The sequence below is a fragment of the Rhamphochromis longiceps genome, linkage group LG5 (genome assembly GCF_057381845.1).
Source record: "Rhamphochromis longiceps isolate RC_006_pf linkage group LG5, R_longiceps_female_GT1.1, whole genome shotgun sequence".
Taxonomy (NCBI): domain Eukaryota; kingdom Metazoa; phylum Chordata; class Actinopteri; order Cichliformes; family Cichlidae; genus Rhamphochromis; species Rhamphochromis longiceps.
This window is the reverse complement of record NC_140561.1, coordinates 13,272,199-13,299,684: the sequence shown is the minus strand read 5'-3', so window position 1 is coordinate 13,299,684 and position 27,486 is coordinate 13,272,199. Positions and strand designations below refer to the sequence as shown.

The 27,486-nt window shown below is 40.0% G+C and overlaps 1 protein-coding gene across 1 annotated transcript in view; it reads right to left on the bottom strand.

Annotated features, from left to right (window-relative positions):
- The window catches only part of suclg2 (succinate-CoA ligase GDP-forming subunit beta), a 116,193-nt gene that overhangs the window by 79,590 nt on the left and 9,117 nt on the right, over positions 1–27,486 (bottom strand). Inside the window, exon 2 of the mRNA XM_085405933.1 lies at positions 19,959–20,100. Coding sequence (XP_085262059.1) covers positions 19,959–20,100 — 142 coding nt within the window. The remainder of the gene's footprint in view (positions 1–19,958; positions 20,101–27,486) is intronic.

Sequence of the window (27,486 nt, the reverse complement as noted above, 5' to 3'; positions counted from 1 at the left end):
CATCTCTCTCGGTCTCTCTCTCACACACACCATGTAGAATCTTACAAATAATGCTGTTTAACACTGAAACATCAATCTCAGTTGAAATGCATGGAAATTATAACAATGTCCTTAAAGATCAGAGTGAAAGAGCAGTGTGACCATTAGCTGGTAGTATGGCAGACAAGAGATGGCTTCTAACACTGAGAGAAAAAGGTTGGTCCATAATGAGAGCAGCGTGAGGACAGGATGGAAAAGGAGTAATAAAATGTAAAAAAAAATCTGAAACAAGTCAAAGTTTTCTTATGTCAAACTGTAAAGAAAAAGCAGAAACAAGGGCACGTGTCTGAAGTTAATAAAGACACCAGCAAGCGCTGCTGATGAGTCACAGCTCAAGATGTTCACACAGTGGAAAAAATGCAATATTTAGCTCTAAACATCTGAAAGGTGACACAGGTGGGTGTTTTATCACAGGAACATTTTCTATGTTCTGATTACGTTGCTTTGTTGTATGTTTTCTTTACAGTACTGGCTAAGTGAACAATCCCTTTCTGTTATCCAGCCACAATAATTTAAAAAAAAAATCTCCTCAGACTGATATTAGTTTGCTTATCAGCTGAACGAGAATCCTCTTCTTAGTTGGAGGGAGACAGTGTTTCATAATCAGCTAACTGCTTCCATTTGTATCATGCATGGCCCTCTGTGAAGAAATGGAGCTAGATTTTCATCTTCATTTATTTTCCATTTCTTGGGGACACACGGAAGGAGATTAACATTGCACAACATCTCCGATCTCATCGTATGCAATTTGAGTAATGCGGTCATCATCCTCAGGCTTTACTTATTTCCCAGTAATGAGAGCAAATCAACTCCCAGTCTGCTTGCCAGTGAAGGCAGCTGGCAAAGAGGACGTTACTTCTGCAGTCGGTGTCTCTTTCACCCCGTTCTTTCTGTGCACTTTGAAAGGCTATTCTCTTCCCCCACCCTCCTCCCTCTGCATGTAGCTCATGAGCGGCCAACAGCACAGTTAGCTTTGGTCTGATATTTAATTAAGCCTTCGAGGCTGCGCCATGAGGGGGAATGCTGCCTGGTAAGGGACAGATGCGGGCTATGCGCCAATCCGGAGAGAGTAAGATGAGGCTACCATCTGCAAGGAGAGAGAAAAAGATCAGGGTGGCCCTCCCCGACACTCGTGTGCTGTAATGAAAGTAATGCGGCGGCTAAATGGGGAAGACTAATCAAACTCTTGGGAGTAAGGAGAAAACAAACACAAGCCACGAACAGCTACAATCAAACACAGCCAGTCTGAGTCTCAGCCTTCCTATGGATAAATACCATTAACACCAGAGGAAAGACAGTAAATAAAAAAAATAAAAAGAAACGCAGTCAAACCCTCAACATCTGTGCTCGATTATGATGCCAGACAGTGCTGATTGCTGTCGAACAGGTGGAATCTGTTCTTTAGAAGAAAAAAAAAAAGAAGAGGCCGGAAATGTCAGTCTACAGGATCATTAAAACAAGTAGCGCAGGCACAATTATACTTTCCCAGTATAGAGCTATTTTACGATAAGTAGGAGGAAAAAAACAAAACAATCTGCACCTCCATTTGCTTCCATCTAGAAGCACATAGTGTACCTTTAAATAACTTCAATTATGCTGTCAGCTGCATATTGATGTCAAGAAAGCTAGTGACTCTGTCGACTCTAGTTTATGAGTCACTTTGCCGCAGTGATTTTTGGCTGTGAAAATGGACTCATAATCTACTACAGCACCATAGGCAACGCAGGAAACTAATGATCCGAAACAAAGAAACCATCTAATAAGCTTTACTAATTGTTTAAGCACAAAAGTGAATATGTGCGCCGGGTTTTTACCTTTCATGTGAATTAAAAGGCAAATTTAGGGCCAGCGCTTAGTTCTGTAAAATGCCTAGTGTAATAGCCTTATCAACACATTTTATTTTAATTACACTTAGGCACCATTAGGGCAAGTGCACAGAGCGGGTCATGTTTAATGACTGCTTGTATAATGATTTCATTTACGACTCCCATTTCCAGAAATGCTGGAATGCGATGTAAAATGTAAATCAAAACAAAAGGAAATCATTTGCGAATCATTTAAAGCCTAAATTTAATTAAAAAACAACAACACAGAGACAAATCATCAAACTTTTTTTTAGTTTTTTTTAAGCTGTGCTCATAAATAACTTGTTAACGGCAAAAGATTTTTATAAACTGGTCGGCATGCATCCATCATTCCCTGCTTATCCCATTCAGGGCTGGGATACACCTGGGACAGCCTGTCTCTTACAGGGCTAGCACTTTAAAATCAGCACACTAGTCAAATAACAATGAAATTTCCCAGTTTCAGTATTCGACAATTTTTCTTTGTGCCATCAAATGTCTAATTGAATACAGTAAAATCATTGTTTTTAACAAAGGAATACAGATTTTTAGAAGATGGGGCTGTAAGCGCAGCAGATAAAGCTGACATTATCTTGGAAAAAGTTCCGCTTTCTCTAAACTTTTACCTTTTTTCCCCCAATTCTACCAGACTGTGAAAAGGTCAGACATTAAATGGTTTTCTATTCATGCAGCGATGGCAAGTGAACCAAAAGGAGAGACAGGAAAATAAAATCTCTCTGTTTTGCATCTACCTTGACATATAATGGTCTTGAAATTCTTTAAGCAGAATATGTTGCCTGTTCAGTTGAGGTTGAAAAGTCAACCAACATTTATAAATCATAAGCGCGCTTGGTAAAAGCCCTCTTACTACTGGCGCGTCAGTTCAACCAGATATATGGGCCTAACAAGACTCTAACAAACAGATTTGAACACCAAAATAGCCAAAGACTGCAACATTTATCCTCTTTGTTCGCTACAACTAAATAAATAATTATCATGTCACTGTCTTGTCTGGTTAAGCCCAGTGTCCATGTGTCTCTGCATCTAATGATGCATCTCGGTGCTACTCAGTGGAAAAAGAATATCAGTTTCCCTGACCAACAATGGCACCTCTTTGTGACACTCCTCCAGTCACGGCTTGCATGACAGCTGAGTCCTCATTAGAGGACAAGTCCACCTGAATTTCAGACACAGGACAGCACCTCTAATGACAACTTGAGATGCCCCCGGTCTCCTCTCAGTCTTTTTTCCCCCTTTTTCTTTTTTTTTCTTTTTTTTTTTTTTAAATTGCCATGCAAGCAGAAGGGTGATCATAATGATAATGGTGTTGTGGAGCAATGGGTGCTAAATGACCATGGAGATATCTGCAGGGCGAATCATTCGTCTCGGAGCAAAAACCAGGGTGAAGACATTTACTTGTATCGAGGCTCATCGGGAAACAGTTAACAAAAAAAAATAAAAAATAAAAATCAACTTGTTAAAGACAAGATCGCCAGAAAAAAAGAAAAAGAGTAAAAAATAAATAAATAAATAAAAAAAGTTTAACTAGCTGAGAGGCCCTTTTATTGACTGATACAATTTCTTCACTTCAGCATTAACAACTGCAGAGAAAAACTCTAAAATCTACAGACATCTGCTGCTGCATTAGTGGGCAGGAGGAACGCAATGCCAATTCCACTGATGACTAATGAAACGTATCTAATGGCTGGAGCTCACTACAACGAAGCACAGCCGAGCTTGCACATTTTACTCCACAATTTCTGTATCTGCTCGAACTACTTTCAACTCCGGCACGACCAGGTGCCCCATGTTTACCCGATGTGCCCTGACAACAAACAATAGGCGGCACGCTCACTGGCACATTAGTATCATCCTAATACGATAGAGAAGACGTGTGAAAAATAATTCCACAACATGAAAAGGTTGTGGTGCGTAATGAGGAGGTGGAAACACTAAGCTGCTTACGGAAATCAGCTCTTTGAGAGACAGGCTGCTTTACCCTGCAAAGCCTATTTACAGCTGTTAAGACAATTTCAGATGCATTGCTTTTTTCCCCCTTTTTAAAACCAACGCAAGACCTAAGAGCCAGCTAATGTAATGGATAACAACAGGTCCTTGGAGAGGGCAGTGTAATGTGCATCTGCTTGTTTATTTTGGAACGCTCATATTGTGCTTGAAAATTCTCGACGTTTTTATGCGCATGTGTCTTCACAGCTATCATGCTGCCTACGGGTGGTTTTCTGCTTTGTCTCCAAGTCGGCGGGTCGCTGTGTCTGTGTTAATAACCTTTTGTTTCACACCCCCTCCCCACCCCCACTTTCTCTCCTCATTGCGTGCTATGCGTGTTATCTTGGCAGGTAGTGAAAAACTGCAGGCTAACATCTGTCTTCCTGTGTGACAGAGCAGCACTATGGAGGGGCGAGAGCTGTTCAGTCCATCAGCAGGAGCCCTGCAGTGAGTGAGACGCAGATATCTGCAGTTGGCTCCAGCTAACAACCTGCTTTTGTTTACTTATCCCCTCCGATGTGATTAAACTGGCAAATGAGTACCATCTATGATGATTTTACAGAAGGTCTGGGCACATTTTGAGGGGGTGTTTAGGAAATACTAAAAATAAGGGGAGCTGCGAGTAGGAGTGAGCAACAACAGCCTGAAGTAAGGGACGAATGAAAAAGAAAAATCATATGGGAAAGAAAAATAAACAAATGTACAGTAAAAAAAAAAAGTTTTGCATTGTACGTCTCAAAACACTCAAAACACACTCATGCTATAATACACTCACGACTTAAATATGAATAAAGTCAACACGTATTGTGGAAGAAAAGAAAAAAGACACTTTCACACGTATATAGTATACAACATATATAACTGGATAGTTCTGTGACAAAGACATTACAAGGCTGAAAAGAGTGACTAAAGAAGAAGGCAACAGCGCACTGTGTGGTTTCAATACATAAGAAACTCCAATGCTGTTTTAACTTCACAATCACAATTTAAGAGCTATGTAACTCATCCCATTTAGAACGTGTGCAACAAGTTCTAAATGGGATGAACCAGGATTGTCTCTACACATAACAGACAATTTACCAAAGAACCCATTTTAAATTGTATCTTTAGGCACTTAAGCCTCTTGCCAAAACACAATTTGTTCTCATTTTATTATTTGACTCTAGGAAAACTGCCAAAGATAACAGTCTGACAGGCATAAAATATTTTTGGAACAGCACGGTGATTTCCAAAGTGCTATTACCCAAACATGTGGCACATCTCAGCATGGTGTGCAGTGCGTTCTTAAAAAATATTGAGGAAACTGGACAAGTAGAAGACAAAGGATGAATTGTATCTGAAAGACTTGCCCTTAACCCTCATCAGAAATGGTCTCAGTGGTAGGATGGCAATCAAGAAGTTATTATTAAGGGAAATTGGAGAAAAGGCTGAGGCATGCCAAATTACAGCTAACAGCTACAAATTTGTCAGTTTCTTATCATTTGGGCACAAATATTTCATATCAGTCTCTTAGCAGCTGCAGCCAATGACCTGACGGATTTTCCAATCATGTTTTTACTGCAAACTATACATTACACTGTGCAGTCAACACAAAGACTGAGTATTATTAATTATGCACTGTTGGTCAGCAAACATTAAATATCCAAAAGATAGTGGTGTGTTCAAAAAAAAATGTCTATCTGGAAGCCACAGACTCAAGACATGAACCGCTTAAACAGCTCTTTCATATATAGGCTTTAGAGCTGGGCGATATAAGATTTTTTCATATCACGATATGTTTTTTTCATTTCAGGCGATAACGATATCTATCACGATATAAGCCAAATAACTATATTTGTAAGATTTAAATGTGCCGTTGCTCACAAGTAAAATGTGAAATAATCAGCAGCTTGTTTTTATTTAAATATTTATTTCCCATAATAAGTTCAACAGGGTAGATGTACTTAAGGAACATGAGACTTTTTCAGATAAATAAAGGCAAATATTGCAAACTACACAAAAGGCAGCCGCTAAAGCGTTTAAGTTTCAAAATAGAACAAACGAAACAGACTACTAAATTGTCAATTCCACTTAGAAACAAAATATTAATTCTAAAAATAAATCTTAGTTTGTTTTACAGAAGAACAGACAAAATTGACTAACCTTTGTCAATATCAAATAAACTGAGAACTAAAAGGAAATTCTCAATCTCTCCTTGTTGTATAGCTTAGCTTTTCAAACAGTTTTAACAGTTACTTTAGTCTGACAAAAGCCGAATGACGAATTAGCGCTTCCAGTCAGAGACTGAGGCTACGTCCACACATACACGGGTATTTTTGAAAACGGAGATTTTCAGTTTTCGTTTTAAAAAATAATCCCGTCCACACATAAAGGCAGAAATGAAGGAAAACGCTGCTATGAACATGCCAAAGCAGCAGGTGGCGCTAGATTCCTAACCGTGCAGAAATGTTGGCCAATCAGAAGTCTAGAAGCCTAGGTGGGAAAAAGTAAACAAAGCTGGGGCATGGAAGCAGAACCGAGTCGTATGTGTGGACGGACAGTAACTGTGTGTATATGTAAGCATTTAAACACTGCAGAGAGTAGAATTAACAGTAACAGTATTGTAGAAATTCATTTCACCGAAACAATAACGTGGCGCACAGTGTGATGTCAAAAAATGCGCACACCTTTGACGCTGCGTTTTCTCCGTTTTTCTCGTCCACACGTAAATGCAAAAATGGAGTTTTCAAAAATCTTCGTTTTCAGTGACCAAAAACGCCGTTTACGTGTGGACGAAAGGTGCAAACGCATAGAAAAATCTGCGTTTTCAAAAATACCGGGGTACGTGTGGACATAGCGCATGCACCAGTTTATTGTATTTCCAGACTTGCTTTCGGCACAATTTACAGTGCACTTACTCTGTTTTTTGTCAGACTTGAAATAGCCGAAATACCTTCACACTACGGAACTTCTATGGCTCTTCCGTTCGACAATCTCTACGGCATTGGAACCATCATCAGTTTTCTCTTCGGTCACGCTCGGTTGATTTTTCTAGTCGGCACACTCATTTCCTCCATTACCCGGGTGGTATGGTGGCTGGCTGCTTCCCAAACAAATACACATGTGCGGCTTGGCACTTGTGCTGTACGTAACAAGTCACGTGACGTGACGCTGCGGCTGTGATTGGTTCAGCTCTGCGCTACGTAATTTGGATTGGCTGTTCTTTTTTTTTTTTTTTTAAGAGGACAAGAGCGGCGAGGTCTATCGCGATAGTTGAATTTTTCTATCGAGAAAAAGTTATATCGCGATACATATCGTTATCGTTCTATCGCCCAGCTCTAATAGGCTTGCATGTCAAAAAAGAGGTAGTGAGCTAGCAAATACATCTTCCCCTGTGTGTTTGTTCAGTGATTCACAAGCTCACCCATCTGAATGGTTGACACCAAACAGACCCAATCTCAGCACAGCTCCACTCACCACATAATGTTTACACTGGAAACAGTAGAGGTGGAAATGACAAAGACTCTGATGGAAATTGCTGGCAGCAAGAGCACAAAGATGGCAGCGAAACAAGCGCAAAATTCAGAGGCTCAGGCTGCATATTCTCATGAAGTGCGAGAACCCGTTGTAACATCAAGTGGCTTGATAGATGAGCAGCTGCTTCGGTGTCCTCTGTCCAGCAGACCAACGAGGAGAGGACGCAATGAGGGCTCCAGCTGGTCTACACAGTCACACAGACCAACTTCTGAGAGGGTCGTCTCATCTCTCAATACTTCAGACAAAGACAGAAGAAAAAGAGCTGTGGTTGAGCCAACACTACTCAACGCTAACTGCTACTGTCAGCGCTTTTCACCAGAGACTCTGCCTCATTTTCTGAAGGGGGAAGATGAAAGTGGTCTTAAAAGGCGCTTGAAATGTTGAAGTGCATGAAGCAGCTCCAGTGGGGACAGTGTGAATGAGAAGGGAGGATGTGCACAGCGAGGAGAGGTCTGGCCATTTTCCGTGTTTTAACCATGTTTGACAGTAAAATATTTGTCTGTCCCTCGCTGAAAAGGAAGAAGGGCCCCATGTGCACGCGATGTGTACAGTACCTTTTCCCCCCGTTTTCAACCCTCTATTGAAGTGCAAGATATGTCCAAACATTTGTCATTGATAGAACGGGAGAGTTATCACACACAGAGCTGAGTATAATAGAATTTGATGACAAAAGACCCAGGTCTTACACAGCACTGCTATCCAAATCAAGGTAGGCAAAAATTGGATGTGAACTGGAGAGAACACGCACACACACACACACACACACACACAACAGAGAGAAAATATCACTGCGTTGCTTCTTACAAATTCACTGCTCAATGAATCATGGAATAGCCTTAATAAAACATGCAATTTAGGCTGAGTATTATTCAGATAATGGCTCTACAACTGCACAAGTTTTGGGACACAAAGGAATAAAAGAGCTCAAGTGAACTGAAGCATGAGTAACGCTAATGTGCCATATAAATACTCAAAGCCCACGACAAGGTTTCAACATATTTCTGATTGTCAAGTCCTACAATACATATATGATACCAAGTCAATCAAAGCTCACGTTTGTACAGTGGGTTAGATTCAATTACATGCATTGCAGTTTGTTCATCAATTCAATTTTCACCATTTTTGCTTAATGTATATTTATGCATATAAAATCTGTTAGTTCACAGTCTGTTTCATGCAGGTCAGGTGTAGTAGCTGCCAAGCACAAGCTTTCGAGAAGTCAGCAATATGTGCAGATTTCTATTTATTTCTCTGGTTGAAATCCAAAAAAGGAAGAAGAAAAAAAAAAAACACAGTTGGATTGGCACTCGCATTCATTTTTCATTCAAGTTTGAATTAAAGAAAAGATAATGAAATGTATTTCACTTCATTTGAATGCATCTCATGTAACCTAATTTTAAACTACTTAAGATGTAGAATTCATTTCATTTAGTAAAATTTCCACTAATTCAATTCAATGGCAAGCTAAGATGCAGTGTTGGATATGTTATTGTGGTTGTGTCGATGCAAGACAGTTGCCTTTATACAAAAGAGCAAACTGTCTTTCCTCCATCCACACCCTTTCGATCTGTGGTGCTGAATCCAAAATGTTTCCACTCATAACTTCCCAGGATGATTCTCCATTCAGGCCTTTACTTCATCCTCTGACTGCATGACATTTGCATCCAGTATTTACTGCTCTTTAAACAAATGCCGTCTTCCCTCTATCCGTGCAATGTTTCCTCTGCCACTACAGTAGCTGCCTTAGAGGCTTAAAGTCGAGAATTTTTCACTTTAATTCTTCAAGCTTTTCTTTTCATAAAATTGTAAACCATATTTACTCTAATCACACCTTTGGTGATCATGGCCAAAGTACTCAATTTTGACTCATCCAGACCTTGCTTACAAATATCGCTTCATATAGTGCCATTTACAGCAGATGTTCATTTCTGAGACGAGGTGGCAGGTTGGGTTTCCCTCTGATGACTGTTAAATGTACCTATTTGTGCAAGAAACACTGCTACTTAAGAAAATAACATACTGAAAAAGAAAGACCTCATTTCCAACCTGCCAGGCTTTGCTGACTAAAGCAGTGATTTTTAACACTTAGAAAAGTCTGTGCTCCATTTTCTGACTTTTGCAAACAAAAATACCGACTTTCATCAGTGGAGTCTGCTATAATGTAACATTTACTGCCTCACTGGGGAAAAAAAAAAGCTGTGTAATGGCACTAGTTTGACAGACTAGTCTACCTAGTTTAACCATTGAATAGAGTAATTAGTCATATCCCCCAACTACACTACAAAGTACCATAGCGGAGCATTAAGCCTGGTGAAATGTCAGGAAGGTGTGAAGGTTTGGAAAGAAATAGAGAAACCACCCGAGCCTGATCTGTTTGCTTCATTTTTAGATCCTCAGTGTGAACAGCACACGGCTGCCGAGTGTTACCACCAAGTCTGTCGAGTCATACAATTTATCAGCTATGAAGGTGTGATCAGCTGAATAAGAAATCTTGACCTTCACAACAAAGTTCTAGCCCGTCAGTTTAGCCCCAATGACTTTATGCAGTTCTGGCACTTTATAATTGAACAGTAACTGAACACACATACAATAATTGCTGTTAAATTATTTTTCACTAAGATTTAACCAGCACACATTTTTACTTGCATTATTCATTAGGAAAAAAACAAATCTGATGTAATAGGGAATTTTAAGAATGCCTCATGCTCACCCTTTTGTATTAATCCAATGCAACGATGTCCCATGTTCATTAAGAAATAAAGCTACAATAAAACAAGATGTTCAAGCAGCTATAATGATCGACAAACACCCCAATTATCTAATATTAAATAAAAATAAGAACAAAAAAAATAAACACAGAAAGCACAGCACAGAATTTCTGGTGGCAAACAGGCCAGTCTAGACAGATCGGAGGGGAGCGTGATGGAGGACTCAGGTGAGGTGCGTCATGGTTAGATAAGGAACTCCTCAAAATGACTTGTGGTGATGCCCATGGTGGAAAAGTGCATTTTCGTGACAGATGGCACTGGCTAGGCCGTGTGTGGGGTTGGTGTAGAGGCATATGGTACCCTCTAGATGATCTCATGCAGCAGCGCCAGGCTCAGTTGGAGGTGTAAATGTTTCTCTGCACCCTGCCAGAGGAAGTGGAACCATTCGCATCACCAGCAAAAGTGTATGTGTGTGTTATGTCATACCTTGTAAGACTGTAAGGAGTTTAGTTAAGACTAATGAACTATTGTGATGTATCAACACGTCTGACGTGTGGGTGTGCGTTTGTGTTGACCTGAAATGCACTCAGTTTCACCTCTCACCTCACCAGCTAAACCTTGTAACCTTTCCACCAGACCGAAGGCACGCACGTACACAACTGAAACTATATGTGTAATATATTGAATAAATGTTTTAATCAAATGATACTACTTAAAACTTAATAAAAGAATACAAAAGAAAAAGATAACAATGAACAACCTGGTTATTCAAATAAACTCATCCAGACAGCTCCTCAAAATAACCACCAAAAAATGCACACTTTACAGAGGAAACAAAGACATTTCAGAAGTATACTTCCTGACTTATTCTGAGTCATCTGTTACCAAACAAACTCAAACGCAGCAGGTTGTTGAATACACTCAGGCCTTTATTCAGGCCTGTTTTTAGATTATATGTGATATATGTATTGTAAGCCTGTATGCAATCTTTCCATAGCTCTAGGCCACTTTACTCAATAGATCGGCCGGACATCGCGCCGGACGAAGCTTCTGACCATCAATTAACTGACCAAGCTTCAACTCTTTAATAAGCACCAAAATGCAATGTGTATAAAATGATTACAGTTGCTCCTGCAATGAAAGATTATTATATGATTATGATACCACCTGAAATAACAGACTTTAATGTAATGTTAACAGCTTCAATATATGCTTTAATGCAATGCTTGTTACGTGGTTATAATGCAATAATAATACTGATAATAAAATAGCAGTAAAATAACTTGTTCAATCCTACAATTGTTAAACAAATAGTGAATCAAAATGTCAGCAGTAACTGTTTCAGCATCTACTGAAATATCAAGCCTTTCCCACATATATTTTGGCATCTACACAGAAGTGGTGCTTTGCCTAAAGCGGTGCTTTACCTAAAGTCTGTCAAATATACTCTTGTTGAATTTCCACATTTTGCTGAATTATGAAGAAAGACAAATATAAATAATACACCTGCAAGCAACAATTACAGGAGCCAAGTAGTTCAGAAATGGAAAGACCTTTTTTGTTGTTTTGTTCCAATTTTGTTGAAGAAAACTTGAAAAAGAAAATGCTAAACTTGCTGTGCAGGAAATCAGCTAAGCACTCACAAAGTACTCAGTCGACCCTGAAAATCCAGATTCCACGAAAAATGGATGAAAAACAAAATGCTCATTCATGCTGTTATTCTTCCGATGTTGAACGGATGGAGCATGTACTACAAATCAAACGTATATCTGATACAAAAAAAAAAAATAAAGACAGTTCAAAACCAGTCACACAAAACTAGGATGGTTGCAGTGATTATATCAGAAACTGGCTGCTGGAGCAACATTACACATACAAACACCAATCATCTAAACGAGCATATAACCTACATTTAATTCATTTACTGCATCTGGAAGCACAGTTTCTGAATTCACTACACTAAGCATATTTCATATGAATTGTACAGAAAGTGTTGGTTCAACATACCGTAAATATAGGTTGAGCTTTGATGAGGTTATGCTGCGTATGGAAACTTGAGATACGGAGATGTGGCGGTTAAGGTTTGGTTAGAGCATGACAGTCTGATGAAAGCTCTAAGGTTTAAAGATCATTCAAGTAAGGAGTGAACAGGAAATACAGCGGGACACTTTTTTTTCCCCACGACCGAATTATGATCATGTTGTCATGCATGTGATAAAAATATAGTATTTTATAATACTACTGTAGGGCTGTGCAATATGACCAAAATCTCATATCCCGATACAAGACATCTATCGTCCCGATAACGATATAAATCACAAAAATTTAACATTTTCTGTAAATTCTGTGAATCTCGGGCAGCTCGACTTGCGTGAAGTGTTTCCAGCTGCGCGTCATGTACCTGAAGTCGAGTGTTTTAACCGATGCTTGAAACGATACATTTTTAGACATAAGTTGTAACGGCCGCCGTTTTCTTTGTGAGTATTCATTAGACGCCGTGCTGCGGGGAAAAGCCTGTTCTAACGTTTGAGTCCAAGGTTTATTTTTTAGCACCTGACAGCTCCTTTTTACTTCTCATCCGTAAACACTCTGCATCTTTCACGTGATTCAGTTTATTTTGAAAAGTCTCAACAGGATCTTGAGCTTTATTGTGAAAGGTTTATATGGAAAATAAACAAGCGGACACGCGATGGTTTTACCGTCGTTGTTGCTAACGACAACACATAAAAACAGGCGCTTGTCCGTCCGTAGTGTGGTTATATTACAAGAGAAAGAGAGCACTTTAAGAAATTAATACAGCCACTACAGTGACCATCAAAACGATGAAAAAATATTGCCGTAAACAGTTTATTTTATTTTGATAATTTTGATACTAGCAGCCTATCACAAAAACAAATTTGTTCCCATTAGCAATGAATCTAGGAAAAAAAAAGCCAAAAACAGCGGAGTTTGACAAGCATAAAAACAGTACCAGCACCAACAAGGTGATTCCCAAAGAACAATTTAAAATAAAAATAAAAATCTTCCTAACAAAATACTTTTTAAAAAATGAGGGGTGGCTTAAGACTTTTGCAAATTTCCACATCTGACAGAATTTTTGGCTTTTACAGCCCATGTAACTATTGTATGCAGCTGTAATTAGGTTGTTATTTAGCTGTTGTTTATATTGGGTTTTTTGTTCACTTCAAAGTTCAACAAAATGTATGGAAGCTAGTTTTACTGATACAATACGTACAAAAAACAATATGAGCTTCTTTCCCTTGAGTACAATAGATCCTGACCAACAAAAGAGCCTCTTTCACTTCTAAGAACATAAACCACTATATATAGAATAACCCCCTCCCCCTCCCCCTCCCCCACACACGGTTTTTATTCTGAGATTGACGTCTATGTCATCCGACAATCTGAGTGCTTTTAAAGTACCTCAACTTCAGAGGGGAAAAAAGTGGAAACCAATGTAAATGTGTCTGTGAGCTGGGAACATCCCATAGAGCTCTCGTTCCCTCTCCTATCCAGCAACATCACAAAATATACAAGAATAACCAAATTTGCAAAACTGCATAAACACACACATAAACCTGCCTCATCAAAGGGTTGGCTAATGTCAAGGTAGCTTGCTATTATTCAGTAAGCCAACATATCAAACCAACCATCCTTTTAATAAGCACACATGAGATTTGACAGCCATGCATAAAAACTGTTTACACTGAATATTCATAGCAGTGGGAAAAAAATAAATTAAAATATTTCCTTCCTCTGTTAATTGTCATTCTGGCAGTGAGGCTGTGCTAAGCACAAAGAGAGGAAGAGAGCAGCAGAGGGAGACTGAGGTGAGCGAGGAGTACGAAAAGATTAAAGTATAAAACTGAAAACAAGAAAGGGAAAAATGAAGGACGCAGAGAATATGACTGCAGCACAATTTCTGAAAGGAAAGTCAGGAAGATGACAATGCTAAAAGAGAACACTTTGCCATCTGATGTAAGCTGTACATATACACAAGTATATGTTGCTCCCATTCATCACACAGGCTCAACATGCGGTTAAGATAAGAATCCAGACCGATGTTTTTTCCCCATCACTGCTCTGTCAATGAACGAGTTCTGTGGGAGGCAGAGGAAATGGCAGACATGAAGGGCTTTCGTACCAAGAAAAGAGAGGGAAAATGTGGTTTTGATTTAGAAATCAGACTGAAAATCCATCAAGATTTGCTCTGCAGATGCATCTGTCAGGCGGGTGGCGACACACAAAGTGGACTGCATAATCATATTCTCTTTGGCAGTAGCAGGGCACAGGTATGTGTGTTTGTATATTTGTGTGCATGGCCGTGCAAATCTGCTTCGAAGGCAAACACAAAATCTATATTCATTACTGCAGTTACTGTGACATCTCAAACAAAGCATTTGTGAAAAATCTCTGCCTATGAAAGTTTTAGGCCTTAGCAGATAAGAAACAGCGCTTTCAAAAATGCACTAAAAAGTTATTTCTTTAAACTGTCTTTATAAAGTGCAGTATGCAGAACAAAAAATAGCAATGGTGTTTATATTAAGTATGATTGCTTGCTTTTAAGACGGCACCGTTCCTTCTAGTTAGGTTTTAATTTCACTAAAACCACTTTGCCCTGTTTGGCATGGACACAGGATATCTGGGATGTGCTGTTTCTGGCGTAGGATGTTGCCCAAAGATCTTTTAGGCCCAGTGAACTGCTGGGTTGTGGCTCCTAGATAGGAATCATCTCTGGCCTGCACCTTAAATTTTGGATTAAAGGTGGCTCTGATGAGTTTGAAAGCTGGGTCAACACCTTGGGCTTTGTACACAATTGTGAGCCTGTGATACTCTGAGGCAGGCCACGCTGTCCTACTTGGGGTCCCTATGGAAAGCGTCATTGCTATAGTGTGCTGTGCTTTGTCTGCACAATGCTTAGGTAAGCAGTATGTGTCAAACTAACATCCACATGAATGCCAGGGCGCAAAGTTTCCCAGGAGAACATTCCATTGTAACAAGATCGTGTTATGCAATTTATCTGAATAAACTCAAGGAGATATAAAATAAAACTGGTCTGCAGCTGATCGGTTATATAGCAAGGATAGTGTACAAAAAGCTCTCTGTCCAATATAGGCAAGACGTACCAAAATCCACACGGAACATACAAGCAAAACTGCTCGAGAACAGCAGAGCTAAGATCCTGCAGGAATTCAACTTTAAGCAGTTCCACGGTGACATGGTGGTGGCTGACAAGCAAAAAACATTAGCAGTGATAGATGTGGTAATCCCAAGAAGGAGCATGAGAACGTCGAGAAGCACCAGGAGCTGAAGGAACAAAAAGAACAGATGTGGAAGGTGGAAGCTCAAAGTGATCCCCGTGGGAATACGAGCATCAGGTTGCTGTAAGCCCAAGCAGGGGGTCGCTCCAGGCACAGCATCTGAGACGATGCAGTCTTCAAATGACAGGATTGATTTCCTACTTGCATATTAAAATTTTTGGGTTATGGTGATGAAAATCTACCTAAAGAAAACAATCTGTTCCAAATCAGGCATTATCAGGCAATATGGTACAAACTCTAACTTTCATTTAAAGTATTTACATATTAAGGTTAGATTAAGAAATACTTAGATGGAAAAGTGTAATTTGTAGATGTAAACTGTAATCTGTACATGCATATACACACACAAAATACAAAAATTAGTAGCTTGTGAATGTGAATAGTGGATGTGGGTCACTGGTTTTGGACCGACAGCAGCAGTTAGTGTGGTAACGTTTTCAGTGTCCCAGTGGACCAGCCATCACAAAAGCTCCCTGCAGGATTCACCCAGTACAACACTAAAGAAATCAAACTCTACTTTCTATGAGCCATTACCTGGTAGCGAATCACCCATCTGACGCAATGCAAACTCTCCCCTAAGAGTGTCATTCAAGTTAAAGCGAATTAAAAGTCTGCTCCAGATACATGTTTTTAATGCTTTGATAGAGAAGGATAAAATCTGTTTGTCCTCAGCAGCAATAGAACAAATCGGTCTGTGCCCACCTTACCAGAGCTGGACCACTCCACAGTCCATGAGAGGAATGAGAGTTTTTTTTCCTGTGTAACATTGCTGTGACTGAACTGCCAATTTAACCACTTCACGGTTAAGAGAGGAGAGCAGAGAGGAGTGTACTAGTTGGTGTGAATGTTTGCTCATAGAAGCAAGCCTACTCCATGAATGTCATTCATCTGTGCCCGTGCTTCAATGTTTGATGAGTTCATTCAATTGTGTGTACATCAGGGGTTCGCAGCAGGACATCGAAATCCATGTGAGTCACTCTGATCAGCTCAGATACCCCAAACATCCATATCTTTTGTAGAGAGCCATACCACGTGTCCTCTACAGTGGAAAGCCATGAAATAGATCTTCATCCTAGGCTGGCTCCATTCCCTGCCTTCCCATCACAGCCTCAGACACAAAGCTTGGCACAGCCTCGGCTTGTATATCAGCACCACAAATCTCAACTAAAGACTATTAATCTCTGCCTTTTTTACTTTCTAACACATTTATGTATGACCTAAAATGGCCCAGACAAAGTCAGTCAGTGTGTGTCTGAAGAAATGAACCATATGTGGATGCTCACTTGCATGCTTTATTAGCGAGCCAGCAGTAGTCAAAGGGCACAAAAAGTGCAAGCCACACACAGATAAGGACCAACCAAAGCCCAGTGCATGAATAGAGATATTAGGGCAAAGCTGCTCTGAGGGACTATGGGAAGCAAGGGATTGGTTAACCAAGCTGACTTGAAATTACTGCAAAAACTTGGGTTAACATATTTGTTGTCAGGGACACTGGAAATGCATTAGTAACATAAAAAAGGTCCCAGTCAGCTGCGGGAGCTGTAATTTGAATGTGTTCCTACCAATTTTCAGCTCATAATTTTGTGACTGCTCATGCGATTTGTTTATGATATGATAAGAAATAAGATCAATAAAACTACATGAAATTGAGAACTGGTGACTGTGGAGGCCACAATGCTAAACTGATACTAAGAGTGCACCAAGATAATGCAAACCCATTTCCTCACTATTAGCACTTTAATTGATGATGGCAGGATGGAAGTTGTTTATGCCATATGACCACAATCCAAATGTAATTCGTAAATGGACTGATTCTTATATAGCGCTTTTCTACTCTCCTGGAGCGCTCAAAGCGCTTTATACAACATGTCACATTAACCTACTCACACCAGATGCGTCCCTGATCCAACACAGCTGATTTAAATGGCTAAATTACCTCCTCGTACCACATGTCTTGAAGTTCTCCAGAGGCTGGTAATGAACTAATCACTTGATTCAGGTGTGTTGACCCAGGGTGAGATCTAAAACCTGCAGGACATCAACCCTTGAGGCCTGGAGTTGCCCACCCCTGCTTTAAGTGCTCTAACATTGGCACACATTCATACTCAGATGGATGCATCACAGAGCAACTTGGGGTTAGTATCTTGCCCAAGGATGTTTGGCATCAAACCACCAACCTTCAAATCAGTAGATGACCTGCTCTACCTCCTGAGCTGCTGCCACCCCCAAATGCTGCAGCAGACATCAAGAATCAAGCCAGGCAATGTTTTTCCAATCTTCTCTCTAACTTTAATGAGTCAGTGCCACCCGGTGTGGTCTTCTGCTGCTGTAGCCCATCTTCTTCAAGGTTCTATTATGTTTTTCTTTCAGAGACGGTCTTCTGCATACCCTGGTTCTAACGAGTGATTCTTTGTTTCGTTCCTGTCAGCTAGAAGCACTCTGGTCATTCTCCTCTGACTGCTGACATGAACAAGTCATTTTTCTCCAGAGAAATGCTGCTCACTGGATATTTCTTCTTTTAAAGACCATTCTCTATGAAATACAAGAGATGGTTGTGCGGAAAAATCCCAGTAGTTCAGCAGTTCCTGAAATACACGGACCAGCCCATTAACTAATGTGGCACTTACAACCATGCCACATTGAAACTCACTTAAATCACCTTTCAGTATTTGCATGACAAAGAAAACCTGAATATGTGAATGGTTGGTGAGTGCATGTACTGTCAATGGACAAATGCTGTCTGAATTGAGAGCACACATGCCTTTAAGGCTGTCTGATGGTTTCATTAGACTGTCCATTCCACTGTTGTGCTGTAATTTAGGTGGTAGTGTGGAATGTAAACTAATGGCAGAGCTAGCAACAGAGTGAACCCCAAGTTGTTCCTGATGGCAGGTGAACGCTGCCATTTGTGTTTTAATGTGTTTGTTAATGAGTGAACAAGAAAAACATGGCCTTAAAATTCAGGTATGTGTAAAATAAGCTATGTAAGTGCAGAAAAATTACATTTTACCCTTCGAACTTTTCTGTCCAAGTTTTCCGACTCTCCATTTCATCCCCTACCAAGCAATACATTCTAGATACTGTCATGAAAATATATATTCTCTTCCCCTATTCAGTTTATCTTTGCCAGCATCTTAACCAGGGCCACTGAAAGCAGCGCCCCAGGCGCTTGAGCCCAAAGGCAGCAGTAAGAGTGGCACCTCACTGGCTGACAACCAACCTGGAGGCACTATCAGAAAGCTGCTGCTGTAGCTAGAGAGGACACTGAATAAAATATAAAGCTGGGGGTGGAAATACACACTATACGTGTTGGACAATTTGGTGTGTGAAAGGAAAGTAGAACAGGGAAGGTAGAGGACAGATGTAGGTTCACACACATATGTATGTGTGCTTAACACTGTGCTTACAATGCATCTGTGAAAATTTGTACCACAAGTACAAAAACAGAAAAAGAAAAATCACAATTTTGGCCACTACCTTACATTGTATGACTGTGTGAGGCAGCAAGTTGAATTTTATACAACACACACACACCCAAACAAAAGCTTGACACTTATATATGAAACTTTATATGAGAGGTTGCGAAACAAATTAGTATGGATGAATGCCGTGATGAAAAACTGAGCAGGCACTACCACAAAAACACAAGCTCCCACACGTACGCAAACAGCAAAGATGGAATTTAACATGATAAAACTTCGAGCCTTGTTAAATTGCAAACACAGCCATTTGCACATTGGGTAGCAGGGCCAAAGAGCCATGCGGCACAAATAGGACCGTTAAGGTTTTACTGGGTACAGCAATACAATTACCGTTTACCATTACACTAACTCATTAAAACTACAGTAAGAGAATAATTAGGAATTAGCTTATGCCTCACTACATCTGTGTTTAAAAGAGAGCTACAAATGCAATACAGTCAAGTGCACTTGCTGAATCTATACTGCATGAAAATAATTGAAAATAACACAATTCTGACCGCTATAACACAGACTCACCAGTTTATTTGAGACTGACCTTAAACTTGCTTTTCATTAAATTGGGGGCGATCGTGGCTCAAGAGTTGGGAGTTCGCCTTGTAATCGGAAGGTTGCCGGTTCGAGCCCCGGCTTGGACAGTCTCGGTCATTGTGTCTTTGGGCGAGACACTTCACCCGTTGCCTACTGGTGGTGGTCAGAGGGTCCGGTGGCGCCAGTGTCCAGCAGCCTCGCCTCTGTCAGTGCGTCCCAGGGCGGCTGTGGCTACAATGTAGCTTGCCATCACCAGTGTGTGAATGTGTGTGTGAATGGGTGGATGACAGGTGTGTCCTTAGGGACTAGAAAAGCGCTATACAAATACAGGCCATTTACCATAAATGTGAAAAACTGTGACAGATCCCAAATAATCATTGAACATACAGCTTCAAGTAATGTATCAGTGAAATCCACGAATGAGCACTGGTACAAACCAATATTAAACAACAACGTATTGCAGCTGCTGACATAAGTGAATCACATGTCTCTGTATGTGTGTCCTCTACTTACTGAGTCTCTTTGCAGCCTCCAGTGCCTCAGAAGCTGTGTCAGCCACATAGAAGCGCTGGACAGCTACGCCACTCTCTTGCATCAGCTTCTTGCTCTGGTACTCCTGTAGATTCAGCCATCTCCTCGGACTCAACCAGGTGCACTAGATGAAAGATCGAGGTAGAAAGAGTAAAAGTGTAAATGAAACAAAGTTAATAGTGCAAATAGGCTCCCACCACATCTAACAATGGCAATTTTTTCCCCTCACCTTAACATCGCCAAGCCTGTCTACTCTGCTGTGTTTTCTTTACATTAAACAATACCAAAACATGTCTAACAACACATAGCAAGTATAGGATATATCTTCTACTCCTCTCCTCCCTCCTCTCCAACTATTTTACGCTCTCTTTTCCTGTAATGAGGCAGGCATTTGGGCTTAAACTGCAGGACAGCTAAGAAGCCGTTTGCTCCATCAGCAAGACACCGGTCCTGTCAGCTCCAGCTGTTGTTGCTATTAAAAAGAAATTGGCTTTTTAATGCGACAGTGAGACATAGACTGTGTTAGAGTTAGAATCCCTCTGCACCAGCAGGCTTGTATGTGAGCCTGGATGCAAATGTTTTCACAGCAAAGGTCTTTGGGGAGTCATTAAGAAGAGAAACTCCATTAAAGTAAAGGAAAAACAAGAACTATGAACTAAATCACGGCCGGCACAGAAAGAATGCTTCAGTATTTCTATTTGTCTACCCGGTAAAGATTAAACTTACATCAGGATAACATTAGGACTGCAACACAATATGTTATTGCTGACTCAGTCGAGTTAAACTGAGATGGGATGCTGTTAGAGAATACATTAGTTATTCAGGGACACCTGCATGAGCATAAGGGCCACATAAGTGATCTAAAATGTAGAAGACAATGATCACTTGTGACATAATCCACTGCTTTTGTGTACTATTGAAACTCTGTTAGTAACAGACTGTCAAAAGATCAATGCAACAACGTCAAATGCTACAAACCAGGAACTGTGCTTAAGGAAGCATTGTCGATTTCTCGATGACTCATGGCAAGAAAAAAAACAAAACAAAAAAAATCAAAACAATGCCATTTTGTCTAAAGTTTATGACATAAGTCTAACAAATTATTTATAGACTTTTTCATAAACAGAAAAGGATTTGTGATGTGGTAAAAAAACAACAAAAAAAAACAACCATAACAGAATCATGTTCTTCTGCGTACTAAGTCATGTTTAACTATTTGGACCTCTTCAGATTATGGTAAAAATGTTTGCAAGCAAGCAAACATGTTTATATGTTTCTTGCTCACACTTGCAAACAGCGTGAGACCCGTGCGCAGTGAATGAATAATGTAGTTTGAATTCAAGAGGAATAAAGACAGAGGAGCAGAAACTACATTTTTGAAAGCTTCTTACAGTAGGGACCAAACAGGCAACAATAGAAGCCATTTTTTGTTCACTTGAGCGCACGCACATGGACTGTGTCTGCATTTTTAGGCTGCAATTTGATTCAGTGGTTCATGGGGCGTGAAAAGGCCACTGTGTGTTTTTTAAAGTCATCAGTCACTCCATCATTCACGAAGGGGGAACACACAAGAGTGAGGGAATTGAAAGAGAGAGATGTTCTTTCAACCATTTACTGATAGACGGAGTAAAATGTAACCCCGACTAGCACTTAATGGTTATTAGTGATTAAAGGATAATGATCTTGACATGGTCCCTTAAATAGGTAATAGCCAAGTTAAACCTTTTCAATCTACAATCATCGGTGGACCTCGACTGAAAACAAAACTGCAAGACCAGTAATCCACAATTCATGCCAAAACCAATCCTCTCTGTGCCACAGCACACTATTAGCATGCTTTCTCCATTCCAGCTCTTGTGAGAGCCTGTCGAGAGACTTCATTACAGCCAAAATAGGTTGTTTTCTTGGAGAGCAGCGCACGCTGATGTATACTGGCCTACACTAAACAGGGGCATGTGCAGGTCACCTCTGCAGTACTGTTTGTAATACTACACTATTTATATGTTTTAGCTATTACAGCTTGTACTGTACACATATATGCTTCCAAGTCTATTACCCATATCCCTCTAATGCAGCACATTCTGATAATGTCATTCTTTCACAGTGCGTGGATGGGGTTCAAAGGAAGGGCAGGAAATTAACTGTACTGCGTGGTATTGGCCAAAAACTTGGCTGATGTGTATGACTTTAAAACTTTACTCTTTTTTTCTGCCTGTCGCTCACTCCTTTATGTCCACTTTAGCGGAAAATCTCACACAGCCTTAACAAACCAAGCTGCAAAACACGTTTCCTCTGTTTTGCCGACTCACTTGACTGCTGTCAGGTACCTGCAGGGCCCTCTCTCTTAAAACATCCACTTCCGTTGCCACCCAACTGTTTGCCCCAGGAGGATCAGCTCTGCTGCCTAAATGAATAACTCCATCTGTCAATCTTTTACTCTATAATGGGCTTAAAAGAAAGTGGCAAATGGGACCCTTCCCAGGGCCAGGTTAAACACCTTAATAGGAAGTATCATCAGATCACACCAACACGTATTAACCAGACAGCTAAATGCTTTGATCCGAGTGACCTAAGACGCATCACAGTATGGTCAGATGGTATGTATATAGATACTTGCAAAGTATCCAAGCTCTTATGCTCATCAGTAATGCCAGTGTGTAGTCAACCTCAACTACACAAGTGCAAGTTTGTGCATGAAACAATTTCATGTATTAGTCTGCAGTGTATTATTCTAACTTGAGGTTTCATTTTTACAGAGGTTAAGAGTCATCCACAAATACATCAGCATCATAAAACAGCATACTAATTGAGTGTTTGTACCAGTGACTATTTTCATTAACAGTTACCATGTCAATTAATTTTTGTCTACTTAATCTGAAAAAAGAAAATAAAAAACCCAAAGTGTCAGTGTTTATTCTCCTCCACAGGAGGCATCTTCAACTATCTTTGACTTATGCATATATTATTAGAAACACTGTTGTGGTCTAGAAAAACTACTCAGGAAAGTTAAATAAATTCAAACTAATAAGGCTTCACTGTCACCCAAAGAAAGGGTGAGCGAGGGTGAAAAAGATATCCAGACTTCCTAAAATAACAACCCCTGCATACTGAGAAAGTCAGGTAGGGATTGAGGTGGCCCTCCAGGCACTGACAGTTACCTTGGGCAAAACACCAGAGAATGGAAAGAAACCTGAGGCACATTTTACTGTGTCGCAGATCCACAGACAAATAGTCTGTATCAAAGATGGGCTCTTACTGCTGATAACAATATAAAAATGGGAGACAAATTAATGTAAAAATCCACATAGTGAAGTAACGTAGGATGGTGTTGAGCAAACATGCACCCCCATAACGAGGTCACTGTGCCTTGGCATAAAATCCTCAAGTAAGGGCTGTTGATTAATACTGAAGTCTTATTTAAAATTTTGCAGGTCAATATTTAAATCATGTTTATTTGATGCTTATTTAGTTTCCGAATCTGGAAACGTAAGGTCATCAATATAACCCTGGTTCTCTGAGTAACATGGGTGAGACAAAAAGAAATGCTATGAAAGTGAACAAAAGTAATTCATGGAAATTTGCACTAGATTTTCTTGAACTTTAAATATAACACCAAGTTTTGGCTTTAGGGAGCAACAAAAATGTACCACTGTAAAAGAAGTGTGATGGATTTACAACAAGGATACACAACAGCGTGACTGCAAAGGAAATGCTGCACAATAATCTTTATCACAGTGTTGCAATTACCGTTTCTTAATTATTGCTTTCATTTCATTTTCAATTTACTTTGTTTTAATTAAAAAAGAAACATCAATTAACTGCCCGGCCTACGTTACTACTACTTTTTTTCTTTCTTTTTTTAAAATATTTAAACAGAGAGGACGGTACATTCGATCACTGACAGATTTTAAAGTACAGGAACATTTTAGTTAACTGTCATTCTGTAATGCTAATATTTATGCAAGGCTATTGCATAAACTCTGTTATTTCAAAGTTGAGTAACAGGAAAACAGTAAGGCTTAAAGAAAAGTGTCAAATGGGAATTACAGTATTGCAAAACCTTTTATACTAGCCAATTCCCCAGATGCTGCAACTCAGAGCACAGATATATTTGCCACCTTAACAATAGATACTGTGAACCATATAAAGATATCACTACTTTAAAATTCCTTTCGGACTAATCATTGAAACAGTTATGGTTTCAGCCATTTCTAATCCTGCACTCAGACAAGAAAGTCATGATAGTGCTGACATCTTGACAGGAAGAGAAATAATCTGAGTACTGCATGGTTGCCCTGGAAAAAAAACAAAAAAGCTGCAAGTGTTGGATGACAGTATGGCAGTAAGGCAGGGAGGCAAGCAGGCAGCTGGCCTGCAGTCCCTCGAGACACACTCTCTACAGTAATTATCATCAGCAGCACTCTAGAGACGATCCTACACAGTCCTTCAGCCTAACTACTGCTCTACTTATTCTTAAGGTTAAGGTTTGCTGTGCACAATGGTGACTAGACTAGACACTGGCACAAACAAAGTTGTATGCAATGGGCCCAAGATGGGATAAAGTATTCAGAGCAAACCTCTCTACAGACAAAAGCACTCAAGATCTCTCATATGGATGCATTTAAGTGAAGGAAGTGGGGCACACTGGAGAAAGAGAGGTGGAGTGGTGACAATGATAAATAATGATCTCTATATTAATATATGAAGGTAAGAGGAGGCAGAAGAAAAAAAAACTGAAGGAACAATTTTCCTCTGTAAATCAAAAAGTCCCCTTTCTCATTCCAGCCATACTTTCGAAGAACTTGGCCCACTGACAAACCATCGCAGGCCCACACAAATTGTCTCCGGTTTTCCCTTCAGGACAGGAACACGCAAATGTCCAGGAGGTAGGAATAACCCCAAACTAACCACAAAGTCATACAGTATTAATGCCATACCACTCTATTATTAGCTCAACCTTGTCTTCTTTATACCTGTGCAACTGCATTTTAGATTTGATGCAAAAGCACGGAAAAATAACTTAACTATAACATTTAAATTAGGCAGAGGAAAGGGAAGCTGAAGTTAAACTGAGTAAGCACTTATTCTGAGAAAGATTTTGCTTTTGGCATGCTTGCAGCAAGAGTCCTGACATTCAGCGAGTGATCTGAAAATGTCACAGCAATACACTGTAGAAAAGATGGATCCTAACAGGGCTTTTCATTTAATGCTAAAAGCAAACATCAAACATTTAGCCATATCTTGATGGGTTGTCTGCTTGCTTACTTGATCAACATTTAAATTTTCTTCCCTTTAACACAGTAAAGTAAAACTCCAACAAAGTATTGGTGCACAAGGTTATTGCTGTAAAGTGCGAATAAAATTTGTCTAGAAAAGTACGATAAAAGAGAGGAGCTTTGCACACGCTTATGTTCTGATGGAATTGCAAAAATAGAAAAATAGAAAAATCAAAAAATATGCCTTAAGTGAGTCAGTGCTCAGTGTACTGTGGTTATATTAGATTTGAAAAGACACGATGAAGTGTAATTAAACAAATAGATGATACACATTCACGTGTATGTGACAAAGAGCCAAAAACAACCTGACATGGTCCTTTGCTCCATAAGTATCTGCAAAAACGATTCACATCAAAGGCACCTTATTAGATAGTTAGCATAAATGAAAGAATTGCAAAAAGGTAAACAAATCTAAAGACCACAGTTCATACGTTGAATTCCCTGCACTAAATTCTGATGAGATTTACACGCAAAAAACAAACAAGCAAACAAGAATAGTTGCAACACTGAAATGAGCAGAATAGACATGCAGGCGCTCTCTTTCCAGAACACTCACTGGTTGTGCCCTCGCACAAAGAGGCACAGGAAGGACAGATAGTGCTATGGCAGCAGATGCATCAGATTGCCAAGTCCTTGTCGCAGCTGTACTGATCCACCAGTGGTGTTGAAGGACAAAATCTTGGTATGTACAACACTAGTCCCAAAACACCTCTCTGGCTGGACCATATGGTTATCAGCGCGGCATCGTGCAACATCAGGACTTCTCTTCCTCCTAAGAGGAACAGAATTGTGCAGTCTCATGCTTAGTTGAGAGCAGGATGCACAATGTCAAACAACACTTGTTGTGAGAAGTGTCACCACAGTTAGGGTATGTCTGATCTTGGCACTTTGCAAAGTCATTTCAAGACATGCCACTACTTTGTCATTTGCCCTTCTGTTAAACTTAAGGAGTCAATATCCTAAGGCTAATTTAGAGCAGTTGTCTTTATCACTATGAGAGTAGAACAATGTCAAAAAGTCACCATCTGACAGAGCAGTTCCAGCTCCCTTGAAAATTTATTGGAGCCATAAGCCTTAATTTACAGGGGAAGGTTACAAAGCAGGCAATCACCTCTGATCAGGCCCATAAACAGCCGAGCGTCAATGCTGCACTGCTCGTCAATCTGTTACTCAAAAATTCAAAGGGTTGACACGGCGGGTCAAACAACACATTTGTTTCTTGGAAGTAAGTCTAGACAGGATCCAGCGAATAGTGAGTGAAGATGTGATTCTGATTTGGCAGGTGTTAACAGTACAGGAACATTATCTCTCAACACAAGCGATTTATCATACAAGAGACTTCAGCACTGTGGCTGTAAAAGAAAGACTCCGCCACACACGTTTTCTTTTGGCAATGTAATGAAATTCACATATCCTCGTAGTAATTACATCATACATATGTACTCACAAAATATTAAATGGCATATTTAAAACGATTCATTTGATTATTGAAAAATCAAATTAAGAGTGGTTCTGACTCCATTGTTTATAATGCTCCCCACACTGCTGCACATGTAGCAATGGTGCACAGTTAAGCAGTGTCTTCACCTTATGTTAATATTTTTTCAAAGAGGTTGCTGGAAGGTTCATAAAAATGACCAGTTACCATTATCTATATAACTAAGATGTTGTATGCAAAGTATAATTTTGTTAGGTACATCTCTTCAACTGCTCATTAACACAAATTAGCTTATCACATGGAACCAATTCATTGCATTTAGGCATCTAGACATGGTCAAGAACCTGCTTTGGTTCAGTCTGAACATCAGTATAAGGAAAAAGCTGATTTAAGTGACTATGAATGTGCCACAGTTGTTGGTGCTAGACAGGCTGGTGTAACTATTTCAGAATCTGCTGATCTACTGGGGTATTTCCCCACAACCATCACTAGTGTTTACAGAGGTCTGAATGGCCTCTTGATGCCCGAGATCACAGGAGATCGAATCCTTCAAGCTGATAGGACGGCTCAAATAACCACTTGTTACAACTGTGGTGTGCAGAAGAGCATCTCTGAATGCTCAACACATCAAACTTGAAGCATAGGGCTATAAAAGCAGAAGACCACACACACCAAGTGCGAGCTAAAAACATCAAACTGAGGTACAGTTCACATAGGACCGTGTGAACTGTACTTGGTTTGTACAGCCGATCTGAGTATTGCTGCTGGATTGATGCCGCGAAGACAGTGGTGAGTC